This window comes from Salvia hispanica, chromosome 6 (assembly GCF_029641045.1).
Source record: "Salvia hispanica isolate PSC_SH4W2 chromosome 6, Shi_PSC_v1, whole genome shotgun sequence".
Classification (NCBI taxonomy): Eukaryota; Viridiplantae; Streptophyta; class Magnoliopsida; order Lamiales; family Lamiaceae; genus Salvia; species Salvia hispanica.
Genome location: NC_142697.1, coordinates 43,499,112 through 43,517,820, shown reverse-complemented (window position 1 = coordinate 43,517,820; position 18,709 = coordinate 43,499,112). Strand labels below are relative to the sequence as shown.

The 18,709-nt window shown below is 33.0% G+C and overlaps 2 protein-coding genes across 2 annotated transcripts; both read right to left on the bottom strand.

The window, feature by feature from the left end:
- Positions 1–4,037: 4,037 nt before the first annotated feature.
- On the bottom strand, positions 4,038–5,472 carry LOC125203843 (BOI-related E3 ubiquitin-protein ligase 1-like). Its single transcript, XM_048102328.2, has 3 exons — positions 5,286–5,472; positions 4,817–5,183; positions 4,038–4,719 (listed from the first exon to the last, which is right to left on the bottom strand). The coding sequence occupies exons 1-3, from the start codon at positions 5,417–5,419 to the stop codon at positions 4,180–4,182; spliced, it is 1,041 nt and encodes a 346-aa protein (XP_047958285.1). The 5' UTR covers positions 5,420–5,472; the 3' UTR covers positions 4,038–4,179.
- A 9,586-nt stretch (positions 5,473–15,058) lies between these two features.
- Positions 15,059–18,186, bottom strand: LOC125205948 (vesicle-associated membrane protein 721-like). The gene is made up of 5 exons (XM_048105172.2): positions 17,740–18,186; positions 16,974–17,115; positions 16,763–16,883; positions 16,259–16,321; positions 15,059–15,420 (listed from the first exon to the last, which is right to left on the bottom strand). The coding sequence occupies exons 1-5, from the start codon at positions 17,942–17,944 to the stop codon at positions 15,277–15,279; spliced, it is 675 nt and encodes a 224-aa protein (XP_047961129.1). The 5' UTR covers positions 17,945–18,186; the 3' UTR covers positions 15,059–15,276.
- Between the last annotated feature and the right edge of the window lie 523 nt (positions 18,187–18,709).

The window sequence follows — 18,709 nt, the reverse complement described above, 5'->3', positions numbered from 1 at the left end:
GAAATGCATCGAGTACAACGTCCTGACGCCAGGACCACTAACGTACGCTTGTGGGGTCACTGTAGAGTATCGGCGCTGTTTAAGGGTTCTCGCCCTACTCGGTGCGCCTGCGTGGTCCCCACAGACAACTGCTTCACCAAACTTAATTAAGTTTATTTTTCAAGATTGGCGTTGATTTTAATACGACAGCTAAAATGCGCCCTGCCGCTGGCGCACACCAGCAGATATGATACGAAGTGATGTTCGTTTCACACGTTGTGGGCCTCACTCACTATTTTTCCTTTTTTTTTTTTTTTTTTTTTCTCTCTTTTTAATTTCTGAAAGTGGAGTGTCAGAATCTTGGCAGCCACATGGCACGTGCTAATCAGTTGGGCAATTTTGGATATAATTACACACATTTGTCTAATTTATGGTCCCTAAAATGGAATTCTGGTTCATGTATGTTTCTGGATTGGGTAATTAAATAGAGGAGATATTATAATGTCTATGCTTTTTTTATATAAAAAAATTGTGAAATACTTTAGGTATTTTTATGGAATATTCTCTTTAATTTCAAGTTTCGCCAGCATATTCTACTCATTTCGTTTGTAATTAATTATCTCATTTTCCTTTTTTTCATTCGCGGTTGAGTAAATATCTTATTTTATTTTTTTAATATTTGGCGAATATGCTCCATATTCCGCTGACTAATTTTACACGCATTTTATTATTTTATCAATAGTCCATATAAAAGTCCAACATTCCATAATTTTTTTCCAAATTATTTTATACAAAATCAAATGTCCCAGCTAAGATGACACATTCTTTTTTTTCACTTGTTTTGAAAAAATGATGATAAATAGTTGAAATAGAGAAAAAATAAAGTAAGTTAGAGAATATTGTAGAAGACACCATCTTTTATACTATTATCTTATTTACTTTATTTTTTCTGCATTTTAAATATTTATTATCATTTTCTCAAAACACGTAAAAAAAGTAACGTGTCATCTTAACTGGGACGGAAGGAGTATTAAAATCCATACTGTTTTAAAAATAAGATATATTATTAGAAAATATTATCGTATTCTCATTAATTATGTTTCAACACATTATGTTATGAACACTTAATTTATTTTTCGTGGGAAAATAAATAATAAATTATACGTATGTTTCTTTATATATATTATTCGAAAATTGATAAATACTAGTATTAACTAATATTAAAATATCTATACCTAATAATAGTAAAGATCTCATTGAGCTTTAATTATATCATCAAATTAAAGATATATACATTGACTCTCTCTTCTAACTAATAATAGTGGATTCTAGCTTCCAAAAACAGTTAATAAAGGCGTCCAGATTTTGCGTGGTCCACGTTCAAATCTGGAGGAATGATTAATTATTTCGTTAATAAAAACAACCCCAATATAATGTGATTGCAGTGAAATATAGAATAAAAATACTATATAAAAAAGACAATCATCATTACCTTACTGTAATGATTCCAAATGTCACAGAACAAATTAATTAAAAATATTGAAAAAAGCCAGAGACTCAGGATATGATGATTCCAGGAAAATGACTCCACTCTTGGACTATTATATGCCTTTCAAAATCTTTCAACACAAAAAAAAAAAGTTGATGAAATTAATTGTTATATGGGTAGATGTGAAATGTGAAGGAGAAAGGAAATTGATAGAAGGAAAGAGGAAATTGGCCTTTTCTTGATAGATTTTATTGGAAATTTAAATAAAATTTAGAGAAAGAGAAATGGGAGCCACCAGAATTGAAGAAAGCAATAATAGAGAATGTGAAAGTGTTTAAATTTCCAGTGACATGCTTGTCTTCATTGCACCTGTATTTGTGCCCCATAAAGGAAAACTCCAACACCAAATTATAGTGTGATATTTAATGACAAATGTTACGGTCTATATACGTTACATATATAACATATTTGTTTAAATTCGGTAACAAAAATTAAAAGCAAGATTCACTATTTTACCTTGTTATTTTTCACACAAATATGTCAGATGTGTCTGTCATTTACCTAATACATTAAAAGTCACAATCCATAACTTAATTTGAAATTATGAATCCCATAAATACACTACCGTGCCAGACTTATAAAATATAAACTAGATAAGTGCAATAATGAAAAAAATATTCAACCCTAATCTCCACCAATTTAGTCCAGCCTAATTAAATTCTGGGATAGCCTATTTTCCCTAAATGGAGTAATTAATATCATTCAAAACTTGTAGATACATAAAACAAATTGCATAGTATTTTATTTACAAATAGATAAATATTAATGAATTGCATATTAATTTATTCAATAATTTAAACGCCATGGTTTATTCCCACAAAAATTAATATACACACACATAACTGCATTCACACAATGTATATGTGGTTGAAACGAGATAATAAATACGACGCATGTTGAAATTGACTAAACATAGCATGAAATTTGGCCATAAATAAGTGAGGTGTGACATTAAATGACATATATAGTAATAAATAATCACCTAAATAGTTGACATAACCCAATGCCTATAGATGACTTGACTATGCCACTTTTTTCACGGGTAGATGTGATGACAAAAACCCATGAGCAATCAATATTACTACTCCTACTGTTATTATTCACAAATCAATCAATAAATAATTCACCTATCTTTGAAAGATAAAAAGAAAAGAAATTTTATTTTGCATTAAATTTAGGCTATAGTCCCAAGGCATGATTTTTCAACTTGGTACTCTCTATCAAATATCAATCCAATAAGTTGCTTTCACATGGCCTGACAAATAATACTACTAGGGAAAAGAAATTAAAAAAATGGTCCCTCACCTTTTATTGCATTATATATCACCAAAAACCAAAACTACGACCATTGACATCATTTTTGTCTTGATTGTCCCAACTCAATTTGATTTTTTCTAAAGAATAATCTCAATTGAAAAAAAAAAACAATTTGACATGATCCATAATTATTAGTATATATCTAATGAATCTTGGTCACAAATAACTTCAATTTAAAATGATCCATAACTAATATTCACCATGCTATCGAATCTCCAAAATTTTATGCATAATGTTATGTCAAAGGGTTGATAAAGCAACCGAGCAAAGCCTTTCTATGATTTAACCTAAACCTACTTAACCAACCTAAAAGGCTTGACCACATTTAAATGTAGACCTTGTAGAAAAACGAATACGAGGCACAACACATAGACACAAGAGACTAGCTCGGGAGTGAATTCTACCATACTCCCCCACACAATTACCGTAAGATTTAAGTAACACGACCCGAGCCATCTCTACTTAGTAATCAATTTAAATTCTTAATTCTGAATAAATTTTTCATATGGTTAAAAGCTACGCGAGGTTTGTAATCAGTATTTACGTTGATAATCGAATTAGGTAGAACCAAGGACACCTAGTTGTTTTATCAAGACCTGAAGCGAATTGCACAACGATAATAGCTAACTCGACTCAATCCAACCCGAGTGGATTTATCAAGACCTGAAGCGAATTGCACAACAATAACAACTAACTCATAACAGCTGACTCGACTCGATCCAACCTGACTTAGCTTAATGAACGAGGGAACCGCTCTTTAATTTTAAAAAAGTGGTGGCATTTTTTTCACAAAATATATGCAAACGACAGCCCCATTAATGAGCACAAACGCTTATGCCATTGTGCTTGTAATCAATGCCCACTACATTATCTTAACCCACCTAATGAAACTTCAATAGGACCACACCACAATCAAGACTCAGCCGGTTAAAAAGCGTCACGAGTAAAAAATATTCAAACAAAAAGTGGGATTCCCAACATAAGTTGTCACCATCTGAATCATGACTTTATTTATTTTATTTCAATTGGGAATACATAGAAAGAAAAAGAAAAGATAGAAAGATTTCATTTCACTGTTTGACAGTTGACGTGTTTTTGCCAACAAAAGGTAATGGTATCTTTTAAAAGCTTTAAAGTATGGCACAAGATTGTCCACATTTCACCATGTAAATCAATACATAAATAAACTTAATTTATAGAAAAAAAAAATCATGAATTATAGTAATAAAAGAATAAAAGATTTCAACTGTTAATTTACATCCAAAAACCTATAATCCTGATTTTTTTTTTGGTTTAATCTAATCCTTTTTCCTAATCTTCGCCGGAAAAAAAAATCATGACATGTTAACATGCAATGTGGCGGTCATGCTAACGTTACACACGGGGCACGACTGCAGCTGGTGGGACCCGCTCCCGCATACGGAGCAGAGGCAGAGATGCCGGCACGGCAGCAGCAGAACACACGACTGTCTGTCACCGCAAAGCCTGCACCGCCGGTCACTATAGCAACTGCTGCTGCGTTCCTCCTTCTCCTGCGCCTCGGCGTCGTTGCTGCCGCAGCACGACTCGGCGTCGTCTTCCACCGCCGCGATGCGTTCCTCTCCGCCGCTGCCGACGTGCTGGAGGACTTGCTCGAGATTGATCCGCAGCGAATTCGCGGTGGCTTCGTTCGATTGCGCCAAATCTCTCCATAGCTGATTCTCGACGTAGAGGCTTTTGACTCTCTCTTGTAAGGCGAGATTCAATTTCCCCATTCTCTGAATCTGTTCGTCCTTTTCCTTCAGTTTCTTCATCACGCCTTCGCCGATCGCCGCCGCGAGCAGTCGAGATTGCTGCTTCTGCCGCTCCTCCAATTCGAATCGTATCTTCTTCGTCTATTGAAAATTAAATCTCAGATTAGATCTCGGAAACTCTCGATTTATCGGAAAAAACGATTGAATTGAATTGAATTGAATTAAATTAAACACGTACATGTTGTGAGATTATCGCGTCGATCTCGAACTGATACTGCTGGATTTGCGCCTGCGGCATGATTTCCTCGCCGGCGAGCGTCGGCAGTTGATTGAGCCTCTTCTGCGGCGCGAAATTCTGGACGGCGTTGAATTGAGCGAAGGAGCGCTTCCTCGGCGCGGAGATGTTGTTATACGTGACGCCGCTGTCGGTGTTGACCGACGTCTTCGCCTGCGACATCCCCGCCGCTGAGTGGTGGTTGTGGTGGTAGAATTGATTCTCCGGCAATGCCGCGGCGGAGGGGATCCCGAGGAACCGCATCTGCTGCGCGTTGTACGCGGCGGAGGCGCCGTTTCCTTGACTCATCACGTTCAGATTCATCATCTCTCTGCAAAATCGAAAAATTCAAAAATCAAAAATCAAAAATAAAAATCGATCTGATCGGTAATCCAGATTCGAAACGGAAACAGATTGATAAAAATCACCGCACCTGTCTTGGATGAGCGGAGGCGAGAAGAGATTGTGAGGCCTTGCATCGACTGCCATTGAATTAATCACAGATTTCGTTTGTTTTTGCGGTTTCTCAATTTCTAGAGAGGGAATTGTCAATTGCGAGAAAGGCATGCAGTGTTTGTGAAGAGAGTGAAATGGATGGGGTTATGGATTTTATTTAAAGAGTTTGGTATTGGAGGAGAGAGAAAATACTTGGGAAAGTCAATTAATTTAGAGAGAGAAATGGGGTCAGTTTGTTATTTTATTATTTCAACATTGAATTCAGCAAACCGTATGGCTGATTATGTATATAAAGTAAAGCAAATATGTCACATTAATTCACACGATAAATTAAAATTTGTTCTTAGAGCAAAATCAGCACATTAAATAGTTTCCCATTCCCTAAGTCAGCACTATTTTCATACCGTTATTCTCTTATTCATTTACATGATTTTGAATGATTTCCATTTCAAATATACTCATCCTTTTTTAATTTTCGTAAAATACGTAATTTACTTAATTAGTCGTACCCATGCAATTAGAGCAATCTCATCGAATTTTGTCCTTTATTATGAGTGTATTTGATGGACTTTTCATAAAGTATAAAGTGGGTGAACTCAATCCTATTTATATTAAACTGAAAAAATACGTTTTTGGGAAAAAGATATGTCGAGAATTAGTCCTTATTTAGCAATATTTGCGTATTATGTTACATGAATTATCGAATCCGAAAGTTGACTCTGTCTTAATACACGAAAAGAAGGCGCTGATTTGTTTTATTTTAAGCTTTTTGGTTTTGGATTACTTCAAATAATTTATACTTGAAATCAGAAAAAATAGCTAGATAGATCTATACCAATTAATCATGAAATACGATTTATATAAATAACATTATCGTTGATTAAATTCAATATTTATTGATATATTCCTTCTAAAGAATATACTCCCTCCGTTCCACAGAAATAGAGCCGTTTCGTTTTGACCTCTCGTTTTGAAAAAATGATAATATATTGAAGAGTCTTATCTATAATATTAATATATTATTTCTATCACTTTACTTTCTCACCATTTAAATATTTATTGTTATTTTTTAAAATAAGTGCTCAAAATGAAACATCTCTATTACCATGAAACGGAGGGAGTACCGCCATGCTTTACTTGTAAATGCGGTACTATTAATATTTCTTGTACTAGTAAAGATAAAAAAGCATAAAATAGAAAGTTGACGTGGCGGAGAGGGCTGATACGGTAACTGACAGAATGGTTCTACGCCACGTTGCAGATGCAGGTACTGGGGCCCACCAACCACCCGTACGCCACAGTTTCCTTATTTTTAAATTAAATTAAATTTAATTCTGAAAAGGAGATGCGGTTGCAGAAACGTGAGGGGTGAGGCAGGTGGGTCCCGCTTGAGTAAACGGAGCACGTGTGAGGGGGCGTGTGTATGCGGACAGACAACAGTTGATTCTCAACTTTTCTTTTTTATTTTATTTTTTTTGTTTTTTTTATTAAAAAAAAAAGGAAAAAAAATGAGTGTATTTTGATATGGTTGTTTGGTGAGAGAAGGCCGTTGCGTGGGGCCCAACGGTGATTTTTTTTTTATGTGCAGTTTCCCGCTTTAGATACTTTGTCTCCATTTCCTTAACTTGTGCGTGACTTAGCCAGGACAACCTCGACCCCTTGGGTTTCTTCTTCCTGCTCCGCTGGTGCACCTGCACCGCCAATCACAATTTGATTTTTTTTTAAATTTTAAAGTTAATAATGTCAATATTAATTATTAATGTACTAGATTGTAGCAAAATTGCTGAAAAGAAGAAATGGTAATGTGCATTTAATGATAATGAAGGTCGTCCTTATGTAGCATGACAATTTTACATATATATTTATTGAATCACACTATTTCTACACATAGATGCGGTGAGTAGGATATGAGTGGGAATTTTATTCATGGATTAACTTTTGTGATAATTCATGGGATGGGATAAGTAGATGGGAATGATGTTTATGGAATATATATAATAGTCAGATCTTGTAAAATCAATTAATTAATTAGCAAGGACTATTTTTTACATTTGAGTGATATCGGTTTCTTTTATGTGGAGGATAGAATTTATTGTTGAGTCATGGTTTTAATAATATTTATGTTCTAGATTTTTAATAAATATTCAAATATTGTAACTAGAGGAAATAATAATACAATTCGAATATTGTTTAATTAGAGGAAGGTCTCACTCTCATATATATGTACTAGTATTAATGTATTCATACCATTCAAATCTCTAAATATAATAAATATATACTTCCATGTTTTATTAATTCCAATGCATATTAATCTAAATCTTTTACTTCCAAATTCTAATTTGATTTTGACTAAAAAATCATCTTTCTAACCATATTGTTGTACAAGTCACATTTTCCGTGTTTATCTTCAAATATAGGGAAAAAGTTGGAAAGGAAAAACTGAAAAAGAAATGTTGGTTAAAAAATAAAGAGCAAAAATTGGGGTTGAAGTAAAAGCCAAAAGATATGATGATTCTTTGCCGTGTCAAATTTAGCACGCTAAAAAATCGGCATGGCCATATTATATTTTTCTCTTTCTAAATGAGTATATTTATATATTTGTTGTGTGTTTTATTGTGATGGCTCTTTTCACTTTGTGTCATAATTTTCGCAACAAACAAAAGACTTTGCTCGAAATCATGCATTTTATATTCGGAAAAAAATAAGTGGAAAAGAATAATGAATTCGTCAAAATCTTGGAAAACCACTTCTTGAAACTCATCACCTTATCTTTTGTACAACCGTCCATATCCCAATGTCGTATTAGGATTCACAAAAAAAATAAAGAATAAATATGATTTTTAATAATTAGTTTGATTCAATAATTAGTTTCTCAGCTGTATTTTGGCATATATGCATTTCGTCGTATGTATTTGAGTGGTCCATTTGTATACGGTTGAATAATCAATTGCAACTCAAGTGCATTTTATCATGCAATTTTTCCATGTACTACTATAACTACTATTTGGTCGTATTATTAAAGATCAATATATAAAAATTGAATTAGCGTACAAATTCAAATCTTTCATTTCATATTATTATTTCAAAGTTATTATAGCATGAATAGTTTTTATCGAATTGAATTATGTAAAAGCTATTAATCCCACTAATTAATTACTTTAAATTCTTTATTTACTTAAAGTAATTGATTTGAAATATCATCATAAGAAAATAGTTTTGGTTTAAAGTTTAAACGGTACCTTAAATTTAATCAATCTATTAACCGGAAACATTTTTTGGTAGTCAAATTCATGCTGCCAAAATTGATGAAAGAAATATTTATGTGACATGTTCAAGATTAATTGGACTCAATATAAAACTGCAAATTTTAATTAATACTCCCCCTTGGAATATCACATGCCCAAATATTTTTACTTTATTTTATTCCTATTGATGATAAGAACGTCACATTCAATTAGACGCATTAATTAAATACAGATTCATTAAGTTGGACTTGAGTGATTCGTTTAATTATTTTAATATTCGCTGTCACGTAGATACATTAACTAAACCAATTTATGGAATAATATAATTATTTTTATGCAGTTCAACAACTCTAATTGAGTATCTCATCAACTGCTAATTTCTTATTAAGGGATGACTGATGAGTACAGATCAAGAATATATTCTTTAATAATATCGTGAATAATAAAATATATTCTAAGTCTTGTGAGTTTCAGTCAATGATTTAGGTTCATTTTATGTTTATGGGAATAAATGTTTAAGCTATCTTTCCAATTTATTTATCTTTTGAAAGGACAATTGCTCAGAACATTAAAATCTAATATAAACTGAGTTTTCTTCCATATTTTTTGGGCAAAAAGAAACAAATATGCAGGGATCATCACATGTAAATGTACTAATTTTGTGTTGGTCATCCAAAGTTTAATCAACAAATTAACTTTTGTGACAATCAAGATTTTTGTTATTATGGAATTATTATATAGTCAACAACAAGTTGTAGGAATCATTTCACGACATATAGAGTTGTCTACAAGGCATCTCCACCACTAATGTCCCTTATAAGCCAATATGATTCACTAATTAAAAGTGAGAAAATAATATAAATCGAAACAATACAACCAATTAGTGCCATTTCTAATGCGGTCACAAACAATGTTGTTTAATGAGAAGATATCATTTTGCTTTTTATTCTATAATATTGTACTTAATTAGTTCTGTTACTTGGTTACTTTGTTTGACTGATCAATGTTATAACATGTATTTTGTGATAGTATCATTTGTGTTATCTCATTCGTAATGAAGGTGTTGTAAGAACACTTAATCTTTGGTAGATGAAGTTGACGAATAACGCAAGGGTGTCTACTATATCTTTGCTATTGTATTTTGTGATCGCTCGTCAGTTTCGTTATGTAGTAATTTTATATAGAGCCTTTGTTTTTTTCTATATGTTACTATTGTTTATATTCTAAACTGATTTCATAGTATTGCTATATGGCTCATCATATTTTTTGCTTGAGCATTTTATAATGCGAAAACCTACTATCAAATAAGCATTAGCTCAAATTATTGTCTACTTTGGTTGCTTAATCACCGGGATTAAACAATAATATCCGTTGAGTGGTTTTGCTTAAAGATTATGATTAAAGTGTTGGTCACATAACCATGTAGACAAGATTCTTAATTTTATCTCTCTTTTTTCTATTTGTTGGCCAATCAAGTCAAATGTAACATGAGATTAAGGTTGGTGGGACCCTCCTGAAATTCTCCACAATATAAAAATAGAGTGCGCATCTTCACACGTTCACGGACATCATTACATATTTAGAAATAATTTAGACAGGAATATTGTATACAATTATTTTTTTTTATTGAAGTTGGTCACTACATTCGACAACGACTGAAATTGATTCTAATGTGGTTGGCAATCTTGAAGTAGATCCCCTCTCTCAATTAGTGGTAATTAATTATTGCAAACCACTTAATTAATATAATAATTACCAGATAACTATGTCATCCATCATATATTAAAATATGTTTTGCATTTTTTATGCCTAAACACTTCAAGTATGAATCTAGTGTTTTTTTAATCGCATTCTTTGTCATGGCATTAAAATTTATAGTTTTCAATATTTTGCTTTTATTATTCTTTAAGGATTTTAATTAATTCCCGCGGCTTTATACATTTATCGGAAATCTATTATTAGTAAATATATTAGTAATTCTCAACAATTATAAAATGACAGTAGTTTTAACCTCTACGAACTTATAGAGGCAAATACAGTGATTATAGAGTATTTTAATAACAAACTTATTGAGTTTGATTTTTACGATTAAAACATTAGAATGACATCAATGAAATAGTTGACATCTTTTAAAATTGTTTTATTTTGCCGACTTATATTAATAATATTCCCCAACTTTTTCTCTCAACCTTAATGATTTGCGCGTTTGGAAAAAAAATTAAGTGGTTAATCCATCACCTCGTTTGGATATAAAAAAATTTCCTTAATTATTTGAATTCCATGAAGAACATTTTTTTAAGTTTATTTAGTTAATTTCAATATATACGCCGCCTATTTTTATTTAACATCGACAATGTATGCAAACTATTTTAGTTCCAATTTATTTTATTTTATGTTATTGCTTATAAGTAAGCTCGTCAACATAAAATAAGATTATCCAAACGCCCTTAAGTCCTTTTCATATATTAGGTGATGCAATTATTAATTTATTACTTATTTATTCAATTCTATTTTTATATATATACCTAAATCTCATTCTAGATAGCTTAACAACTTAGCCAAGAAAGTTGGCTCGAAATTTCTTTTACTTTACTTTTCTATGCCTCTCTTTGATCTATGTGTCTAACCTTTGACAATTAATACAAATGAATCGAAACCAAACAAAAGCAGACGAAACGTTAACGTTGAATATTGCACATTATATTATTCAAATAAATCCACATTTTCTATACAAATCATCAAACATCTAAACTAATGAGGCGTAATAGCTCATCAACTGATTAGTCTACTTGTTGTTTCTTCACATCTCATTCAAATATTTAAATTAAATCAACTCTCTCAATACAGATGTACCTAAGAATTCAAATGAAACATTCCAACTTTGAATATAACTCGAAATTTATTACTAGTATGTCTAATAATTGGATTATGCACGTCAAGTTACATGCTTAGTGAGTTGCACCATGCTATCACGCATCCAAATTTGATAATATATCAGTCTCACTTATAATTAACTATGCATTTTTTAAATTATTGTATGATGTCTTCATTATTATCCAAGTTCAAGTACATCTAGAATTTTTAAGCGGTAATATATTGCAAATCACTTGTATTGACAAAAAAATTTGAATTTTTGTCTCATAAATTTTTCAAATGTAACATAGGTGGGTCAATCAACCCACCACTGATTAATGGATATCACCGATAAACTCCATTAATCAACCTCCACCTCTATGTTAGCTCTGACTCGGGTCCTAAATCTTCTCATTGGGTTGTACAAAACGACAATGTATCGAACGTGGATGATTGAGATAGAATGCAACAAATAAAATGAGTCAAATTCTGATGATGTTCTGAACTAGAGTATAACTTATTGTTTGAGCTTGTTTATTTAAGAATTAACTGCTTGAAACATTGTCAAGATTCATAACAATTTATCTGTCTTCTAGCGACAATATCCTTCTATGTGAGTTTTGATTTCCCGAGTTTTATAAATTTCATATATATAACTATACGTAATTGAATTCACGTTCAATTTAACTGTGAATCATATTTCATGGAGTTAATATTATGTAAAATCTCATATAGATAACTCCATACATTCAAATAATAACAAAAAGTCTGACAATATAAGAAAATACCATTAAAAAGATGTGACATTTTTTAAAAAAATTTATGAATAGACAAGAAAACCACACACACGATTCCGAGTTACTATCATCTTCCACAATCACAATAAATTTAAATTTAATTTCAATTTCAAATTTCTTGCGATGGGCCCAACTCATGTCACATTTTCATATCTGTAAAATGCAATATGATAATTTAGAGTAATTTGTATTTATGTGGTGCCATATTTTCTGTTTTGGCTTAAATGAAAAAACAATAGTGGCGTTGTGTTGTTCAATCAATTTAAAGCATAATTAATAAGGAAACAAAATAATAATACGGGTCGGCGCCCCGCAACCCGTATCTTGGACCACGACTACTTGATTATGATTAAACAAACGTATATTTGTGTTCACGCCATGCACGTTGCTTTGCCCCATTTTCATTTATTCAATTGTCGCATTCAACACACATTATTTAACTAATACAATTATATTTATTTAATTAATTTATTTTGCCAACCAAATGTCTAGAGTGAAATCAAATGAATGATGGGTATAAATGCTTAAACTAAAAAAATTTCAAGCTAGTAGTGGAGAAACAAACTAAAATACAAAATGGAGTAGAAATATTGTAGCTAAAGTTAAATACATGAATTTTTTTTAAAAAAAGAGGAGTAAAAAAACAAAATCACAAAAGTAAGAAACATAGAAAATTTACGAGCTACATGTGTCATGCTTCTGAAATAGTAATTGTTGACACTCTAAGACGACAACTCCTTATTTGGACCTATCGGAGATATGTTCACAGTGAAAAAACAAGACACATGTGCATCTGTATATATTATACGAGGACCAAAAAATGCCTATAGCCTCATAGTTAGGTCAAATCGTTATCATAAGTTCGTATAGAATTCCACAACAATGCTGTAAAAGTTGATGGTTTTTTCTTCCATTTGAAGGGAAAAAACACTCTTTTTGGAGATTGTCAAATATGAAGACTTGACCTTGGCACATATTTAATTAACATGTGAACTAGTTGTGAATCATGGCATATATATATGATACATCGAAGAATGGTTTTCTTGTCAACTTAAGATTAAGAATATTTGGTCAACATGGCTTAAGATGCCATGAACTTTCTCCCTTTTCTAAGAAACCCATATAAATATTTATTTGACTAAAGTAATATTATACTACATATAATTAAATTTGATATAACCTAAACCAAGAATATCTTGTCCCACGTCATTTATGATAGATGTGAACCTTCATTACGTGATAAAAACAACTAACAAAATGCTATTTATATAAATTAGGCAAGCAATTGTCCTTTTCTTAAACAGTTGCAACCCCTTCGAATAATTGATGTCACTCACTCCCACAAATGATACTTTTCTTGACTTTAGTAAAAAAATTAAATAACTTACTTTAAAGCTGCATAGTGATATTGAACTTTCAAGAACGAGTCTCACCTGTCCTTGTTTATGAATTATTTTTACAAATAGCATTTATTTCTTTCAGAGAGTTTTAAAAAAAATTAAATCTTGATTAATTTATTGTGTATGGACCGTCGTTTATTTTGTGTCAGTTTTCATATTATTGACTTAAATGTCACCAACTCTATGCATATCCAAAAAGCAGCCATGAATGCAACAAAATAGCAGTGACAAACGTGGAATCAAATAACCCCAAAATCTTGAAATAAAGTTTGTTGATAATAAAAGGAAACCAAACTTGATTGTGACTCTGTGGTAATGTGTTTGTTTGATGTTTATCTGTTTGGGGCTGCGATTAAATAAAATAATTTGATTTATGGCCTCATGTTTGAGCAGATTTGTTGCCTTGGTCTGGTCAGCAATCACCCACTTATAATAAGTTAACAACCAATGCCACTGTTTGTGGGTCACCCTAGAAAAACAATATTCCAATTTGTTGATGATGTTGAAACTTTTATTTAGATTTTATGTGGTTTATTCAAAATTGAAGTCTTCCTAATGACAATGAGGGTTAGTATGCATTGAACTAGGGCAAGGGCTGCTTGAAAAGAGACGTCGTCTAGTAGTCGAATCGGGTTGGGTCAAAAATCGGCCGGGATTGAAAGAATGACCCAAAATCGAGCTGCTTGAAGCCGTTCAATAGCTTGGTATGAATATTTCTTTGGGACTGACAAAGTTTTGTCGTGTTAAAAAGATTGTCGACCTAAAATCTCCCAATAGTTTCTTTAAAAATAAAAAGATCAATAGCAATGAGTCCCAGTGGCCAATATGATTAATTGGAATTAAGAGTTAAGATTAGCGGTACAGGATTGTTATAATACCTTCTCCATATTTTCTCCAAATTGTACTAGCATTTCGTTGTACTTAAGTTGAAGTGCATGCTACTACAAACCCATTATTGGGCCAGCATGCTACCAACTAATTATGATTGCTCATCCACTTTTTTGTGACATTTAATTGGGCTTAATTTAAATGAGACTATTGATTATCCATGTGCCTCTAGCCCTACAGATTTGGACTCTGTACTCGATATGGGCCGAATATAGGATTATGGTACTTTCGAAAATACTGTTCTAATTTAAGATTTGAGTCTTACTAGTGTAAGTTAAAATCAAGATTTGAGTCTTAGTAGTTACAACTTTGGTTTTTCGGATTTGTGTTTTTCCAAGCTGACAAATTTGAACGTTTATATGTGCGAGTTTATACGAGGATGTTAGTTGGAATTTGAATTTCTGTTCCAATATTGTGTACTTGATCGATCCATCCCGCTCGTGCATTGGACCGAAGATGAATCTTGACTCGTCAGACAATCTATCGTTTATTAAACGAGAGACGCTCTAGTTTATAGTAACCATAAAGCCAATCAATAATGGCTACAGTTATCGATACACACGTGAGTCGGCATAAATAGGATACATTATCAGATAAAAATGGCGTTAGGGGTAGCAGAATATATGATGATAGTTGTTATTTAAATCGGCACAACTAAATCAAAAAGAGGTCTCCTAGCAAACATGGTATAGTTTTACTGCTTTATACACGTACAAAAGATGCACTCGATGATTCAGCACACAAGATCTGCAGATGATATGATGAGTGAGTAAACGAATGAATTTTCAACAATGGAACCCCTTGCAGACCGAGAGAACTATTATGAGGATCAGCGCAATGATGATCGCCAAAACGATCAGTTTGATCTTCATGTTTTGCAACCACATTTTTCTCCTGATTTGCGTTCCGGTGTTTCTGAAGTCCTGGGCCTGATCCAAAAACACAGTGAAGAATAGATAGATGTGACTATCTTTGCACAAAAAAAACACACACGAAGAAGCAATACATTAAAGACAACTCATATTAGAGCAGCCACAAGGAGGCATGATATGAAGTAAAGTCACGAAGAAAATATGTTTGAATAGAAACTGGATTGGGATATAACTTGACTCGAAATACTGAAACAAATAAAAGAGACAATCCTCCTAGGAGGCCAAATAATCCTCTCACCGAGGTCTACGGTATACACCGATAACAATCGATCTTTTCTGGATACCTTCTCAAAAACCTCCATAGTTCATATAGGAGTTCACAATATAATAATCCCACCAAACTTGCACCTAATAGATTCCAATCAATTCCCAATTGATTCAAATCACATCTTATTTATTCAAATCCCTCCAAATCCTACTTAAATTAGAGAAACATAATGCATAATCAAATCAATTCATAGTCAACACTTGTGCTGATTTTATTCCTATTTATTTGCTGATGCCTTTATTCCTCAAATACTCAAATCATGTTACTTCAAATCTTCTTTATTCGATGCATTGGGATTGGTATCAAGGCATCTAGGTGTGTTCCAAGATTGTGGGAAAACCGGGAGTTTTTAAATTAGTGTTGGGCTGAAAATTGGAGATGGATTTTTTTATGGTCGGATATGTCAGGGGGAAATGAGGCAAAGAAACAGATATTGTGTGTAAGAGATTAGTCACATACGAAAGGTTAAAGCAACCAGTACCACACAGCTGAAAACAATACATAATGGCATAAACATTGATACAATAAACACAAGGCGTGTGCAGATGTATCTGCACACAGATATACCTGATGATGAAGGTTTTCACTCTTATCCACCAGAAGCTCTATCTTCTCACCGCGATCTAGAACCTGCATTAGACAATTACGAAGAAATGGTATCTTAGTTTGAAGATGCAGCCTTTTCTGGTTCAAGTGAAACATATAAACTATAAAACAGATATGATATTCATAATCCGACAGGCTGATACTCATACTTAAAGCTAAGAATAAAGAAATCACAACTGATGAGCTACCAAATCATATGAATATTTAGACTTCTTTGTGTGTGTTTGTGTAGAGGATGTTATATTATCCTACTTCAGCATGCAATCCCGTATCGATTTAACAAACACACCAGAATAGACAAAAACAGTTCCACCTGCATATGAGCTAAGTGATGTCTCAGTCAGAGCGACTGACCAAAATGAATTAATTGAACATACAACACCTAGAATTCAGGCTTCCTGAACAAAGTTAACAGCACATCAGCCATAGAAGTCCTTGTACAAGATGCAACAGTGGTCTCTATACCTTCTCGATATTTTCCATCATAACACCTTTCACTTCTGAAACCTGAGCCTTGACCTTTGCAAATTTGCTAATCTCCTCAGGGTGCTCGACGCAGTATAGCATTTGTTCCTTCAATTTTGGTCTGCAACACAAGTTTTCCACATCAATTTCAATAAACATACTCATTCAGTGAACAAACAGAGAACACAAGTTATATCAGAAATTTATGCACCCAAATTCTTTGTTAAGGCCATTCGCAGGAGCTGTTGCAGCCTTCCCTCCACCATATTTCGCTACAAAGTCATCCTTTATGCGTTCTAGAAAAGCCATAGGAAGCTGCCTTCCAGCTGACTCTTCAGCAACAACACAGTAAGCTGCATAGAAAGCAGAAACTAGTAAGTTACGGCTACAATTTAACTTTATTGCTTGATAATGCACTTGTTCAACATTAATAAGGTGCCAAATTAGCATTAATAGCAAAATACAACAACGAATTAACGACTCGTTGTAAATGATTCAATCACTTCGGCAGAGATGGATCTATGTTAGATCAAGTTTTCACATCCATTTCATGAATCAGTTAAAATCAATTATGATACTGAATCATATAGTCGTTTATACAGCAAGACATAGAGTTAAGACTAACCATAATTCCACCTCAAATTATTGAAGATTGCGATATAGGAGTACATAAATAAAACATAGAAATCATTGTATGGATCAACAGCTAACAAATCCACACGAGCATATAAACTAAGCATTCGCATCAATCCAACCAAGTAGCGATTCCAGAAAAACAAAACAAATAAAATCCAGCATCTTCCGATTCAAACCGAACAAAACGACAAACCGCATAAGAGCAAATAAGCTATACGATAACAACAATAAACGAAAACTCCAAACCGTATCAATCAACAAAGCTATACGATAACAACAATAAACGAAAAATCCAAACCGCATCAATCAACTAGGTTGAAAACAACGATGATCAGGCTTACTGAATCCGTCATGAACGAGGTAATTGAAGGTGTGATTGTCGCAGTTGTAGGTGAACTTGTTGTTGGAGGCCGGAAGCTTCTGGAGGCACTGATACGCTATCGAATTGAAGTTCCCGCTGAACTCCGTGTACTCCGCCAGCACCACCGGCGGCGTTCCCCGCGCCACCAGCGCGTAGATCAGCGTCTTCCGGCTGTTTTGCCCCATTTTCAACTGTATTCAGAGTCCTGATTCAATTCGCACCGCTGCGATAGGGTTCTTATCGACCGCACAAATTCCTTCCTTGCTAGATCTCGAGATGAATCACTTTAGTTGAATCTCAAGAGAGTGGAACCCCCTTTTCTGCTCCCCTCTTTCTCTCTCTACCGCTTTCGTTTGCTTTTGTATTTGGGAAAGTGAATTTAGAGAGAGAGAGATATAAACAAGGAGACCGTCGACGCGGGTAAAGCAATAAATGATTTTCTCGACTATGACAATTATAGCATTTATAATTAATTTCGGGTGCTTAAATATTTTTAGATAAATCTTAAATCGGAAAATTATGTTGAAATGGTTTGAACTACAAATAGAGATTTGACTTTGAAGTTCTGAAATTTAATGTTGCTTATATATTCAAACTTGCATTTTTTTCAAAATTATTTAGCGTTGAATATTTCGGAGGTACTCCCTCCGTCTCATAGAAATTAGTCATTTAGAGTTGACACGAGTTTTAATGCGTAATTTGGTAAAGTAAAAGAGAAAGATAAAAAGTAATTGAAATTGTGTAGTGGATGGTGGACCCATAAATAAAAAAGTAAAAAAGGAGAAAAATGTTACCATAAATGGATATGGCCAATTTCTATGGGACGGACGAAAAAGAAAATATAACTAATTTCTATGGGACGGACGAAAAAGGAAATATAACTAATTTCTATGGGACGGACGAAAAAGAAAATATTTAAGTTATGCTTAAATATTTTTTAGATAATCTTG